The 15955-nt window shown below is 42.9% G+C and overlaps 1 protein-coding gene across 1 annotated transcript; it reads left to right on the forward strand.

The window, feature by feature from the left end:
• The first annotated feature begins 1378 nt into the window (after nucleotides 1-1378).
• LOC124869280 (kidney mitochondrial carrier protein 1) lies at nucleotides 1379-11431 on the forward strand. Its single transcript, XM_047367046.1, has 9 exons — nucleotides 1379-1632; nucleotides 1751-1898; nucleotides 2123-2217; nucleotides 2465-2550; nucleotides 4097-4192; nucleotides 4288-4412; nucleotides 7718-7841; nucleotides 9712-9792; nucleotides 10278-11431. The coding sequence occupies exons 1-9, from the start codon at nucleotides 1569-1571 to the stop codon at nucleotides 10317-10319; spliced, it is 861 nt and encodes a 286-aa protein (XP_047223002.1). The 5' UTR covers nucleotides 1379-1568; the 3' UTR covers nucleotides 10320-11431.
• The last annotated feature ends 4524 nt before the right edge of the window (nucleotides 11432-15955 follow it).

The raw sequence follows: 15955 nt of genomic DNA on the forward strand, positions 1-15955 counted from the left end.
AGTTTATGGTTATAATGTAACAAAATGTTAGAAAGTTAGAGGAATTAATCATTTCACTGATCAAATATAGTGGCTTGAAGTTTAGTTTGTTCTCAGAAACGGCAGCGTTAGCATATTTTAGGATTTAAGTAGATCTGTTTTTCCATCTATGTCTGCAGCAAACACTAAAGCCGGGGACGGCTTGGGTAGGGGGCTGGTGGGGGGGAACTTCAGGGTCTGGGTTGGAGGTGCCAAGGCCCTTCTTGAGGTTGGGGAAGTGGGGGTGGTGGATTGTGGCTGCAGCTGTTGGAGGGTGTCGTGGGGGATGGTTGCAGGACTGTCCCTTTGTCTTTCAAAGCGGCAGTAGAACTCGTTCAGGTCGTTGGCGAGGCGTCGGTCGTTGATAGAGTGGGGGGCTTTCGGCTTGTCGTTGGTGATCTGCCTGAGCCCTTTTCAGACAGACGCAGAGTCGTTGGCTGAGAACTGGTTTTGGAGCTTCTCAGAGTACAGTCGTTTGGCCTCTTTCACTGCCTCGCCAAACTTGTACTTCCCCTCTCTGTAATGTCTTTGTCCCCACTCCTGAAGGCCTCTTCCTTATCCAGTCACCCATATGTCACCCATAATGTTGTGTGCATTTCAATACTTTGAGCAAAACTGTGCTCTTACCCTGCTAATTGAACCTTCACACTGCTCTTACTGGTGCAATGTGCAATCAATGAAGACTGGCTACCAGGCTGGTCCAATTTAGCCATGAAACCTCCCACACTAAAATGACAGGTGTTTCAGTTTCATTGTCCAACCCCTCTACATGTCAGTCAGGTAAAGGAACAAGGCAGATAAGAGTCATTACCTCTACTGTCAAGCCAACAAACATTTTGGATCTTAATCCAAAACATTTCATGGTGGAAGTTGTAAAAGACAAGTTTCCATTCTACAAGGCCTTCTGTCAGTCTATATGTGAGAATGTTAGAATCTGCTTGATATTGGTTTCTAATGAATGGACTCCATAACTCCATAAATTCAAGCCTGAGGATCTACAACAAAGTAATTTCATGATTCAGTCCCCATATGATCTTAAAAAGTTGTGTCTCTACTTGCTATTTTCTACATGTTGTTTTTACAAAGCTGGAACGTTAAGTTGTTAAAGTAGCTTTGTGGCATTCACTGATTCTACAAAATAAAACACCTGACTGCCCAGAAGTAGCTAGTATCTCCATTTTGTATCCCAGAGTAAAGACAATTTTTTTCCCTGCACTGGTCAACTTTGAAATCGCTAAGTCCTGCAGATAGTGGGAATCTAAGCACAATTACCCAGCTATGCTTTTTATTGGCAGTCTACATCTGCTAGAGAAAAAATAAACCGTTGATAGTCACGAACTGGTCACGAGATGCTCTAACGCGGTTGCCAGGCAGTGGGCGGGGGAGGAGCGACAGGAAGGCGGAGCTCTGTGTCTTTCATGCCTGCTAGTCTGAGGAGGTGACGTGGGGCTGAAAGTTCTCTGGCGACGGCCGAACCTGATTCTGTATAATACCAGGGCTCACCGGGAAGCTTCTCACTGTGTCTTGGTACTCGGTCGGGGGGAAGAAAAATGTCCACCTTGAACTGGGAGCCTTTCGTTTTCGGCGGGCTTGCTTCTGTGACGGCGGAATGCGGTGAGTGGGTGAGGGAGGTGCAGTGTGGATGTTTTTTGCTTGTTTTTAGTTGTTTTTTTTTTTTGACTTGATTGGGTTTGGAAATGAGGTAGTGAGCGTTTAATGCTGGGTGTTACAGGAACCTTTCCTATCGACCTGGCCAAGACGCGCCTCCAGGTTCAGGGCCAAGTGGGAGACATCAAGTACCGTGAGATCCGCTACAGAGGCATGCTCCATGCTATCGTTAGGATAGTAAGAGAGGAGGGGCCCCGGGCGCTTTACTCGGGGTCAGTGGGTTCATTCATATATTTCAATGTGTTTCACTTGGCGTAGAATACAAATGAAAACATGCTGTATGTACACAATGTGCTTCTCCTTCCTTGTTCATGTAGACCAATCTCGGCATTGTTGTTTATCCAAGAGAGTGCATCTTTCCTAGATCCTTTAATCAGCGTTATCCTGTAGGAAATGTATTACTACTCTTTGATTAAAATAAAGATTCATTTTGCAGCATTGCCCCCGCCATGCTGCGCCAGGCCTCTTATGGGACCATCAAAATTGGCACATACCAGAGTTTTAAGCGACTGCTGGTTGACAGACCAGAAGGTGAGCATTCAGTTTCTGTTTTCTTATCTCTCATAAACCCACAGCTTTGCTGCAGCCAGACGCTTGCATGCATGCACATTCCTGTTGAAGGTCACAGGTGTGAGTGTGACACTGTGTGACCTCAAACATCCCATTTCTTTAGGTCACACTGAGATCGCATTACAAAACTAGTGCCCCACTGGAAGTTTACGGTATCTGTTGGCTAGATCAGGATTTACCCACAGTTCTTATTTTGATTGCCTTCCAGATGAAACCTTGTTGACTAATGTGCTCAGCGGCGTTCTTTCTGGAGTCATCTCTTCCTCCATTGCCAACCCCACTGATGTGCTAAAGGTATGTAATTAGGCATAAATGAAGGTTGTGTCTGGTCTTGTTTGTTCTTAAAGCAGAACTGGTCTGACAGGTCTTTGCTCCCCTAACCAGCCCTGCATGCATGCATTCAGCCCCCTTTACTCTGATGCATTCACAATAATTCAAGAGTAACCACTTGAAGCCAGAAATCACCCTAATTGTTCCTGTTTTGTGCAAGATAATCTCAGCATTATTCAGCTGTTTTGGGAAGGCCTCAGAGGTTTGTTTGTTGGAGGATAAAAAGCATCATTAAGTCCAAGATACAAAGCAGACAGGTCAGACTCTTTATGGAAGAGTGGGAAAAAGAGAACCATCCTTGAAAGAAAGCAATTAGATGTTCTTTTGCAGTTTGCCACAAGTCATGTAGGGACACGGCAATCCTGAAACAAAACCTGCTAGAGACTGCAAAAGACTTGAAACTGGAGTAGAAATTTAACTCCCTTAACGTTCAGCCAGAGCTACAGTGGAATCAAACTCCAGTCCTCAAAGGCTATTGCCCTGCAACTTTTAGATGTGCCCTTGGTCCATTACACCTGAATCAAATGGCTTCCTCAACATGCATTTAAGTTCTAAAGGGTTCTGCTAAAAGCCGAGATATCTGATTCAGGTGTGTTGAAGCAGTGACTCATAAAATCTGCAGGACATTAGCCCTCGAATACTGCAGCTTGATGCCCCTGGATTACATGAAAGAATAGTCATGTGTTAGAATGACCTAGTCAAAGTCCAGACCTAAATCCAATAGAAAATCTTTGGCAACGGTTGAATGTTGGCGTTCAGTCGTTCTCAATCTAATCAGGTTGAGCTTGAACTATTTAACAAAAAGAAATTTCAGTCTCTAGATGTGCAAAGCTGGTGAAGACGTACCTCAAAAGACTTGCAAATGTAGTTGCAGCAAAGGAGTGTTGGACACAAATGCACGGCACACTTTTTAGATTATTATTTTTTATTTTTTGAAAACAAATGTGAAAAACATGCATCCTTGTTTTTCTGCTTCACAATTTTGCTCTACTTCGTATTGGCCTGTTGCACAAAATCCAAACATTGGCTGTAAGGTGAAAAAGTTCAAGAGCTATTAATACTGTTGAAAGGCAGCGTAGCAGAGCAAGAGTCAAGTCGGGGCTATCACGACCTCGCTTGTGCTTTATTTATAGACTGACCCCTTAAAGGCCTAACATAGTGTTCTGTAAAAGATACAGGCTGGTGAATGCCAATGCTTATTTGCACTCACAAGGTTTTGGGCTCTTTTCTCTGAGCTCACTTTGACACAGTGACGTCCTATCTGCAGTGGGTGTTTAGATTGACACATTGACACATGCTTCTACAGGTTTGGAACATTGTGTTTCATGAGATCTGTGTACTGCACTAGATGTCCCTATCAAATCATCAGAGCCAAGGAATTAAGCCAGTGAGATGTGGTAATGGCAGTTATTTTAAATCGCACCCGCAGTGTGATTATAGGAGAGCATATATGGGTGAAAAACATTGTAACTGTAACTGGATTTGATGTTCTTTCTGTGTTTTCTCCTAGATCCGGATGCAGGCTCAGGGAAATGTGATCCAGGGCAGCATGATGGGCAACTTCATCAATATCTACCAGGAGGAGGGGACGAGAGGGTTGTGGAAGGTAGACTAAATGTATCAAATTAAATGCTGTCAATCTTGATGAGTTTCAGATCTCATAACGTCAGCTGCTAAACATTCATTTTGTCCTGGAATCAGGGTGTTTCTCTAACGGCTCAGAGAGCAGCTATTGTTGTCGGCGTTGAGCTCCCGGTCTATGATATCACCAAGAAGCACCTGATCCTGTCGGGTTACATGGGGGACACCGTGTACACACACTTCCTGTGAGTTTGAGTTACTTAAGGGTTCCTCTTCTCGAACGCAATGTTATTAGTGGTTGTGAATTAGAGTGGGAAAGTTGTACAAATATGAAACGCAACCATTCATATACATTGTAGTAACACATGTATATGTCAGAATTTGGAGTTTTTAGTCTGGGGTATGTATGGTATGTACATATTTTTAATCTTCATACAGTAACTTTAGAAGCTGCTATCACTTTAAAGTACAAACACTTCATTTTCTGCATGTATTGTTTTGCAAAGATATTTATACCCCTATCTACCTTTGTGAAAATTTGGAGATGTGACAACCACCATGTTCTTTGAATTTTGTTGGGGATGTGCTAGACCAGCAAAAAGTTGTACATAAAAAGTGGAAGAAAAAGGATCCATGATAGTTTTACAAATAAAGATCTGAAAACTAGCAGGTGCAGGTGATCATTGTGCAATTATGGCAGTGCAAGTAAAGCAGGAGTCCAAGCTGAGTGTTAATGTAACGCATAGAGTTGTAGGTTACAGGTGTCTTGTCAGCAAGAAAGGGGGGGTGAGGGGGAAAGGGAGAATGTCAAGGTGGTTTCCGGGCTTTGTTAACCAGGCTGGTGGCAGATGGGAAAAAACTGTTCTTGTGGCGTGAGGTTTTGGTCCGGATGGACCGCAGCCTTCTGCCAGAGGGGAGAGTCTCAAAGAGTCTGTGACCGGGGTGGGAGGGATCAGCCAGAATCTTCCCTGCCTGCTTCAGGGTCCTGGAGGTGTACAGTTCCTGGAGCGACAGTAGACTACAGCCAATCACCTTCTCAGCAGACCAAATGACACGCTGCAGCCAGCCCTTATCCTTGGCTGTAGCAGCGGCGTACCAGATGGTGATGGAGGAGGTGAGGATGGACTCAATGATGGCTGTGTAGAAGTGCACCATCATAGTCTTTGGCAGGTTGAATTTCTTCAGCTGCCGCAGGAAGAACATCCTCTGCTGGGCTTTCTTAATGAGGGAGCTGATGTTTGGCTCCCACTTGAGATCCAGGGAGATGATGGTTCCCAGGAAGCGGAAAGATTCCACAGTGTCAATTGTGGAGTCACAGAGGGTGATGGGGGCAGGTGGTGCTGGATTCTGCCTGAAGTCCACAACCATCTCCACTGTCTTTAGAGCGTTGAGCTCAAGGTTGTTCTGGCTGCACCAGTCCAACAGATGGTCCACCTCCCATCTGTACGCAGACTCGTCACCATCAGAGATGAGTCCGATCAGGGTGGTGTCGTCCGCAAACTTCAGAAGCTTGACAGACTGGTGACTGGAGGTGCAGCTGTTGGTGTACAGGGAGAAGAGCAGAGGAGAGAGAACACAGCCTTGGGGGGAACCGGTGCTGATGGTCAGGGAGTCAGAGACGTGCTTCCCCAGCCTCACGCGCTGCTTCCTGTCAGACAGGAAGTCAGTGATCCACCTGCAGGTGGAGTCGGGCACACTCAGCTGGGAGAGCTTCTCCTGTAGCAGAACTGGGACGATGGTGTTGAAGGCAGAGCTGAATTCCACAAACAGGATCCTGGCATAGATTCCTGTGGAGTCCAGGTGCCGGAGGATGAAGTGAAGGGCTAGGTTGACTGCATCATCTACAGACCTGTTGGCTCTGTAGGCAAACTGCAGGGGGTCCAGGAGGGGGTCGGTGATGTCTTTTAGGTGTGAGAGCACAAGGCGCTCAAAGGACTTCATCACCACAGAGGTCAGGGCGACGGTTCTGAAGTCATTAAGCCCTGTGGTCCTTGGCTTCTTGGGAACAGGGACGATGGTGGAGGACTTGAAGCAGGCTGGCACATGACATGTCTCCAGTGAGGTGTTAAAAATGTCTGTGAAGACTGGAGACAGCTGATCAGCGCAGTGCTTCAGGCTGGCTGGTGAGACAGAATCCGGACCAGCAGCTTTCCGGGGGTTCTGTCTCCTGAAGAGCCCACCAGCCCCCTACCCAAGCTGTACCCGGCTTGGGTAGGGGGCTGGTGGGGGGGAACTTCAGGGTCTGGGTTGGAGGTGCCAAGGCCCCTCTTGAGGTTGGGGAGGTGGGGGTGGGGGATTGTGGCTGCAGCTGTTGGAGGGTGTCGTGGGGGATGGTTGCAGGACTGTCCCTTTGTCTTTCAAAGCGGCAGTAGAACTCGTTCAGGTCGTTGGCGAGGCGTCAGTCGTTGATGGAGTGGGGGGCTTTCGGCTTGTAGTTGGTGATTTGCTTGAGCCCTTTTCAGACAGACGCAGAGTCGTTGGCTGAGAACTGGTTTTGGAGCTTCTCAGAGTACAGTCGTTTGGCCTCTTTCACTGCCTTGCCAAACTTGTTCTTTGAATTTTGTTGGGGATGTGCTAGACCAGCAAAAAGTTGTACATAAAAAGTGGAAGAAAAAGGATCCATGATAGTTTTACAAATAAAGATCTGAAAACTAGCATGCATCTCTAATTAGACCCATTTACCCTGGTGCCCCTATATGAATATCAGTGCAATAAATTGCCTTTAGACTTCCCTAATTTAGTAAATAGACCTCCACTTGTGTGTAATTTAATCTATGTATGAATGCTGATGTTCTGTTCAGGCCTCGGTGGTTTGCTAGATTAGGTTAGTGAACAAATAGCATCATAAAGACCAAAGAACCCAGCTGACCGATCAAAGTCCTGGACAAGTTTAAAGCAGATTTAGGTTATAAAACAAGATCCCAAGCTTAAAATGTTTCACAGCTGAAAAATGGAGAAAGAAGAGCATTTATCAAAGAACCGATCAAGAAGCCAGTGACAACTCTGGAGGAGCTACAGAGGCTCCTCCATCCATGGCTCAGGTGAAAGAATCTGTAGACTGGACAGCTGGTGGTCTTACACTCCACAAATCAAAAAAAGAGTGGCAAGTAGAAAACTATTGTTTAAAAAACAAAAACAGTTAAAGTCCTATTTGTGGTGTGTCACGAGTAACGTAAGGGACACAGCATATCAAGGTAGGGGCTCTGGACAGATATGACTAAAATTAAACTTTTTTGCCAGCGTGCAAAATGCAAAATATGGGATAAAAATACATATTTGAACACAAATGTTGGGCACTCTTGGGTCTATCCTATTAAAATATATTAAAGTTTATGGTTATAATGTAACAAAATGTTAGAAAGTTAGAGGAATTAATCATTTCACTGATCAAATATAGTGGCTTGAAGTTTAGTTTGTTCTCAGAAACGGCAGCGTTAGCATATTTTAGGATTTAAGTAGATCTGTTTTTCCATCTATGTCTGCAGCAAACACTAAAGCACTGACCAGCACCATGGTGATGTCACTAAAGGCCGTCTCTGTTTTCCATCAGGTCTAGCTTTGTGTGTGGCCTTGCTGGGGCTCTGGCCTCAAATCCAGTAGATGTGGTCCGGACGCGCATGATGAACCAGAGGGGAGGGGCTCTGTACCAGGGAACACTGGACTGTCTACTGCAGGTGAGTCACAGACTAGCACCTGGTTTATACTCATCTGTTCTGACTTAAAGAATGGCGAAAAGCACAGGAATACACCATGCTGTCTCAGCACCACTTCTGAGCTGAACCAGCGCAGCGAACAGCGTTCGTTGGGAGCTGGAGATGGGCTCATGGTGCCCAACAACTAATCAAATTGCTATGAGTCCTATATTTTAAACTTCTACGCTACACAGAGCTTAAATATTACTAAAAAAGCTGAATCATCTGTGGAATAAAATCAGCTGTCTTATCTTGTGCCGTTTATTTTGGTGCCACATGTCACAGACTTTAAGTAGGTCAATGCTCTGCATAGAGCACTAAGTGCTATTTCTTAAGAAATTAGGTGTTATAATATTGTCAAGCTTCATTAATAAATTAAACCCTTGACATTTGGTTAGGATCATTTAATAGATGAAATCTCTTTAGTGACATAACATAGCACTTCATGTAACATACAGATGTGGCTCCAAGACTTTTTGGGTGAGGTTATGTTTAACAGGCAAACAGCCACTAAAAAGATTAGATCGTGTTTTTCAGCCACACATGTTTACAGTGTGGACATTTCTAAAGAGCAGTTGCAGCTCACCTTTTAACAGTCACATGTTTAATGGCTCTGATGTTTTATTTGGAGGCTTTTAGTTGAAGGCACTGCAGTTTATATCAGTCTACTAGACGGCTGGTAGATCACGGTCAGGTTCACTGTTCTGGTCTGATATCTGGTCTGAACTTGGTGATAAATCAGCTCAGTATTCTTTAATTCATGAATATAAGAATTTATGTTACAGCTCAGCCTGGAGGAAGATTCAGTGTTGTTCCTTTATGTTGCTGTTATATATGCTGCTGCTTCAGGAGGATTTTGTAGTAACTGAATGTAATACTAGTTATGTAGTTATTGTAGTCCTCAGTGTTGATAAACATGTTGCTACTGGCAACGGGGATATATTAACTGCTTTGTTTAGGTGGGTTTTACTCATGCTGAAAAAACCCACACTCGCATGCTAATTCAGATAGAAACAGGACATTCTGCTGGTGTTGAAGCTAAGAGGGCGATGCAGCATAGTTTGTCTCCTATTTGTAAGAGAACAGAGGTCAATATAGTCCACTGCACTCTATGGGGAAAATGTAGTGATTATAGAGCAGCTGTTTTATAATAGTGACATGATTAGAGGTTGAAAAATATTAATTTAAATATTAAACAGAGGTTTGGAAATGGCCAATTTCTAGTCCTAGCATCTGGATGTATATATTATATTCAGATGCACAGTATATTCAGATAAATAGAACAGTTAATTTTAATCCAACTCAGTAACCTTATACTAATGTCCTGTCATGTAGATTTGGACCCCTTCAGTGGGGTAAAACGCAGATAGCATTGCTTGTTCTGCAGACCACGTCTGTTCCCTGCATAATGTAAATCTATAGCTTAGCTCAGAGATTGATAAAAAGCAGTCAGCATTTTTAAATCCAGAATGTTATGACACACAAGGACTACAGCTACTTTACAGCACTCTGAGCAAACTTCCTAGTAGCCACTAAAGTCTTGCTCTCTCTTGCTGTCTCGCAGCCTGAATGAACGGCAGACATATCTTCACATTTCTTTGATACTGACCAGTGGCTGATCGATCCACTGGTCAGTATCGATCAGCTGAAAATATTTAAACATCGGATTTCTCTATCCATTAGTGTCAAAATGCTCTGATTTCTCAACTTATTAGACCTAAATACTTGTGAAGTTTTCATCAGTTTTCCCCAAGCTCAATTTAAAGAATAAAGGCTGAATGTTCATTAGAATGATCATCAGAGGATAATTAAAAGTTATCAGATTTAACTTGTTTGTTTTTTCCTCTTGCAGACATGGCGCTCAGAGGGCTTCATGGCGCTTTACAAAGGTTTCTTCCCAAACTGGCTCCGCCTGGGACCATGGAACATTATTGTATCCTTTCAGCCATCTGGGTTGGCTGCTACTTTAGCTATGCATGACCTCTGGGATGAAATGTATTCATGGATGTGGCAATCAGCTCAGGCAGGTTGTAAAGTATTGTTATGCTTTAGTAGAGCATGGCATTCAGAGACTTTCTTTCTGGTGGGAAAAATTAGTTTAATTTTGACCCAACACTTTTATGTAACCTCCTGAAACTACTGCCTCATTACCTAAAGACCCCTGTCAGAGTGAGCGTACGAGACCCTCAGCAGGCAGAAGAGCACTCACAGAATTGAATTTAAAACAAATATTTTGACTGTAGAGGGTCGTCACTCTTTTTTCAAGTCTAAAAAGTAATGTGGACATTATTACAGTAGAAGCAATTAGGGTAACAAAGTTTGAGCTGAAGTGAAAAAGCTCCAGGATTTCCTCCATTATCCCTCTGTTCTACTCAGTTTAGTTCCACTTTCTCATGTTTTCCTTCACTCCATCTTCAGTTCTTCCTTACTTATGAGCAGCTGAGGAAGATCAACGTGTGACTCAAAGAATGTCAATGAGAAGAAAGAAATGAGCTTCTGCCCAAAGACGAGCCGAGGGGACCAAAATCAGGAATGTCTGGAACAAGGGTGGGTCCTGACTGGAACCAGCAGGGAAAGCGAGGGGAGGACACAAATGGAATCTGATTTCCAGAGTGACTCCTGGCTCTACGTCTGTTAAAAGCCTGCAGCAAATGTGAAAAGGACTGTGACAGGAATACTCACATGGCTTCTTGTACTCATCCTGATGTCACTTTAAGCGTCACAAAACCAACTCAAGCCAACTGCTTTAGAAACTGTGAAAATGTTCGGTTCTAGTAAGAAACAACACTTTACATTTCATTTGGAGGCTGCTGCTTCAGAACCGTCTCTGTTATGGTGATGAAAATGCATGCAGCATATTTTATTTAAAGCTTATTCATATAAAGTGCTATGTAAACTGTGTGCCTTAACTTCATTGGTGGTTCATGCTGTATATGCTTAAGCTGAACTTGGACTTGACTGTTCGAACATCCGCTGTGAGAATCGGCACGATCATTCCCCTTTTAAATACATAGATATAGGATATTGTGGATTTTATATCTATATTTCAAAACTGAGGGCTCAGTGTATGGAAAGTTGAGGTTATTTATTTCTGTAAAGGGCCAAGACCAGAACCTGGTGTACTGTAGGTTTTATATATGTATATGGCTCAAATACCAGAGTGATTACATAGACAGGACATTCATCACATGTGCATGAGTGGTGAGAAAATATATCCTCTGGCAGCTTGGTAATGCCCAAGTTTGTTTCATCTGTCACTTAAAAAAGTCATTGCATATGCAGACGATGTGTAAACTTACATATACATTTCACAGACTTCAAGGTCAGAATGACTGGGTCAGATAAGGCAATTCCTACCACTGCTTCATTAAAGCAACCGTTCAATGCCAGTTCACTCAAAATGTTTTGTACTGTATTTGCACGCTTACAGCTTTCATTGGAATGAAATTAGTATGTTCAAGTTGCTGTTACTCCTGCCTAAGTGTAAGCCGGTGTCATTTTGTAATACTATTTGAGTTTATGTAAATGCAGCTGTGGACTTGTATATTCAAAATAAAAAGTGTGAATTAAAACTAATTGTCTGCGCTTCACTTTACAACCACCTTGGTGTGTGCGTGCTTAAATGTGATTGCACACAGAAGTGGAGGTTCTCTGTTTCTGGAGCAACAGCGGTGCACACTCACCACATACAGATTCGAAACCAGATATTCACATACATGTACACTGCCTAACAAGACACAGGAAGTATTCTTCACTATCTGGCAATAAAAAGGATTAAACTTCCTGATTTTAGGTCAGAGCAGCCATATTATTTGAATTTACCAAATGCCTGAATGAGTGAGAAGATTTAGTTTTTACTTCAAATTTTGAAGTTTACATACATTTCATATTACTTAGGTCAACATTTTTGGTATCCTTCAACAAGTTTGTCAAAATACATTGCTTAAATTTGGTCCCATTCCTCCTAACAAATCTGGTGCAGCTCTGTTCAGTTTATAGGCTTTTCTTGCTCGCACACACCTTTCCAGCTCTGGCCAACAATTTTCTATTGGACTAAGATCAGGGTTTTTTGTTGGCCACTCCAAAACATTTGTGACTTACTTAGTGGTCAGTGTATATTTGGGCTAATCCTTCAATATTTCCTTATTTTCTTTCCTCATTAACCAGTCTATTCTGTAAAGTGCACCAGTCCCTACTGCAGTAAAACACCCACACAACATGCTGCTGCCACCCCCTATACTTCACAGTTGAGATGTTCTCCAGCCTGCAAGATTTCCCATTTCTCCTTTAATTGTAACAGTGGACATTATAGTTGGACATAATTTTAGTTGCATCAGACCCTATGGCATGCTTCTCAAAATGAAGGTCTTTGTTGTGAGTCCATTTGCAAACTGTAATGTCTTTTTGTCTACCTTTTTCATTGCTGAGTGGCCTTTCAGCCCATATCGGTACAGGACTCTTTTTACTGGGAATGACACTCTTACCGGCTCCCGCCAGCATCTTCACAAGACATGTAATTGTTTTAATGAACAAAAGTGGCACTTTCAGGCATCTGGAATTTGGGCTCCACAATGAACCAGACTTTTAGAGTACCACAATTCTCCTCTTGATATCTTTCCTAATTTATTTAGATTTTTCCATGATGTCACACAAGGAACCAGTATGTTTGAGGTGTTAACTTAAGAAACATCCACAAAGGTGCTTCTATTAAACTCCTCCAGTTTGGGAAGTAACCTATCAGAAACATACAAAGCTAAGGCTAGTTAATATTTGGTTTCAGACGTATGTTGCATAGTTCATTTTTCAGATGGCTGGGTCAGATCAGGAGAATCCTGACACTGCTTCACTAAAACAGCTGTTCCATTCAGTATGATTCTCATGTTCTGTATTTTGACACTGAGCTTCCAGTGAAATAACTAGTGTTTCAGTTGCTGCTGCTTCTGCCAAAGTTTACACACAGTATTATTTTGTAATGCTTATTTAAATGTTTTTTTTTTTTTTAATGCGGCTTTATTCAAACCCAGACTTATGTTTTCAAAATAAAAGAAGGGGAAAAACTGCTCTCCGTTTGGCTTTACAGTCTCCACAGTGTGGCGCTGTGGGGCCATGTTAACACTGAAGCTTTCCAAATCCGCAATGCTCAGCTATGAGGCCACAAATCTAGTACAATTGTGCTTCAGAGGAATTACTTTTTTGTCTCCTCTCTTCAAACATGCTCATGTTTCATGGAGCGTAGCGCAAACATACATTTTTCAGGGAAATTTAAGATGTAATTGTTTTATCTCTGTTACTAGGGGGGATTGTCAGCTTGGGACGTATTACTTGTGTGTGAGCCGTTATTGTCATATCTTCCCCATTTGAGGCCCTCTAGGTTGCACTGCCACACTGAGGGAGTGACTCTCCCTCAAACCGTGCTTGAACGCCTAACTTATTATTCACAGCACATTCAAACCTGTTTTCCAACTCCACATGCAAACTGTGTCCAATAATGGCAGAAGAACATTGTGCATTGCCAGTGAGGTGAGCTGGGGAAATAATGGCAATGGAACAAATAGTGTGTGCCCAGATTGGGCATCCATAAATAGGCATTGCAGCCTTCTGCCTGGCATCCTGTCTCAGGCACAGTCCTCTATGAGCTGGACTAGTGTGCCTACAGGGGATTCCAGTAGTCAGACATCCTCTGTTATGGGTATTATTTGTTGCCTGGCCTAAGGGCACAGGGGAAACAGCTGCATTGTGTTGCAGGGATCAGAGTAAGCTTTTGTGTCTAAAGAATAAGGCTCCATACACCCTGGCTAATTTATGTGCTTTTTTGGGTTTTGTTCTATCATTTGTAGAGGCTGGAGACAAAGTGGATGTGTGGATGGATGTGTAAACAAGGAGATTCATTTATCATAGTCCCACTCAAGGAAGGACTGTGACTTTTTGACTGTATAGTGCAGACAAAGACAAAAATCACACAGGCCACTAGCCCTTTCCTTTTGCTCAGGTCTTGCCTTTCTTTCATGCATTCAGTGCATTTATGGCAATAATAATATTAGAACAATAATAAAAATGATTAATTTACAGCTGCTTCTGTAAAAGAAAACAAATTTAGCCTCCTGAAAAATGAGGATGCTTGTAGGCCACAGACGCAGGAGGACATCAGGAAACCTTGTTTCAAAAACACAACTCTGTGAGGGAAAATGTGGAGATGTCTGCTCTTCACTGTTTCTACAGTAAACATATGTTGATGCCTAGCAAAGCTACGTGTGGTCTATGAGGGAAAAGCTGAGCTGCAGTGAGGTCTCTCGACAAGAGAGGGAGATCTGGCAGAGATCAGAATTTATGCTGAAGGACCTTTAACCTCACAAAACATTTAGAAAGAGAAATACGTTTCTGATGAATGCCTAATGTAGCTGATGTTAGCAGTTGGTTAATAACAGACTGAAAACCTAAAAACTAAAATGAATACTATTTTATCAGTGTATGATGGGATCGCTTCGTTAGGCAAATCAACATCTGTAGGAACAAAATGGATGTTTGGTCCTCTTCAGGTGAAGATAGCCTTACAAACTCTTGAGCCTTATTTTAGTAACTGAGCTCAGTCACACACAAAATCTATCATAAAAGCTATCGGAAGCAACTGAATTGGTTCTGTTGTTGTGTGTCTTTTTACAGTTTAAACCCCGTTTGAGAATGCTGGATCGGGTTTTTGAATCTTGCGTCTCTAACTTTGCTTGGGAGCCTGATTCCACCAAACCAGCATCCCCAACCAAACAAACAGCCAGCCTCCTTATTCACAGAATAGTCGACCTACATTTGCACACCAGTGGCAGAGGACTGGGACCCCTGGGAGACAGGATCACAAGGATGAGCCGCTGGTAATGCTGCTCCATTGTTTCATTAAGATGACAGCAGGCCAGCACAGTGCATGTTGAAGGAGATAAAGTAAGGGGAGATTATCTTTTCTACATTCTGTATCCTTAGCTTCTATAATCAAACAAGTTGCATTTGTGTGGTGTGAGCTCCAGGTAAAAGTTGCTGTTTTCACTGGAAAAGTTTAAGATGCTTCTCTTTCAAGGATGCAAGGTAAGTGAAAACGTAATTCCAATGAATGAACACTAGGTAGAGCCCATGTGCTTTCTACCTACTCAGTCAGGCAAAAGGAGACGTAAAAACACCCCCAACCTCCACACTCGTTCTCTCTCTGCGTAACCCACCCAATCAAAGCTGCCTCATTAATATGCCACCCCCTGATAAGAATTAAGCACTAACTTATTCATTGGTATTAGTTTTCTTGGACCCCTGATTTACAATTCACTGCCCCCAGACACGGCACGCTAAGACTGCCTGCACAGGCCACACAATAGCACACACACATACACAGGGCCCTGTGATGTGAGTCGGTGGTGTGTGTGTGATTGCTCGCCGACATCGGATCTCTCCGATGCTGATGTTTTCCACAGTTGGAGAGTTAAGCAGGAGAAGTGATACAAATGTGTTGATGGTATGTCATCCCCGACAGAGTCTGCTGGGAGATCAGGAGAAAATTTTATGAGAACTCGGCCGACGCGAAAGCTGTGATGTGTGCGAAGAAAGGGAATAGAAGATGACAGGAAGAGCGGGTATCGGTGGGAGAGAGGGATGCACGCAACACATGTCCTGATTCTCTGTGGTGCTCCTGTTATATCATCTGTACGAGGCCTAGAAGACAGTAGATGAAAAGTCAAGTACTAAGGACTTTTTATAGGCTTATCTTATTTATTCCAGCAGCAAGGAACAGCTAAGAATCACTGATTCATGTTGCTTGGTATGCATAGATTTAATGAGGAAATAAAAATAGCATCTCAGTTCACACTGAACTAATTATACAACACACAACTTAATCAGATGCACTTTAACTACTGTTTTTAGCCATCACAAAGCTTCAGGCATAGTTCTCACTGGATTCTAACCGCTCTTCTTGGCAGAAATGGTAGAATTACATTTAAACTAGATTGTTTCCTGGAACTGACCTGTCCTTGAAGCAGTCTGTACATTTCCAAGAGGGTTTACATAGGGGCCATTCCAAAACCAGTGTTGATGTGTGTTTTAGATGTTTGTCCTGTTAGGTT

The sequence above is a fragment of the Girardinichthys multiradiatus genome, chromosome 6 (genome assembly GCF_021462225.1).
Source record: "Girardinichthys multiradiatus isolate DD_20200921_A chromosome 6, DD_fGirMul_XY1, whole genome shotgun sequence".
NCBI classification, from domain to species: domain Eukaryota; kingdom Metazoa; phylum Chordata; class Actinopteri; order Cyprinodontiformes; family Goodeidae; genus Girardinichthys; species Girardinichthys multiradiatus.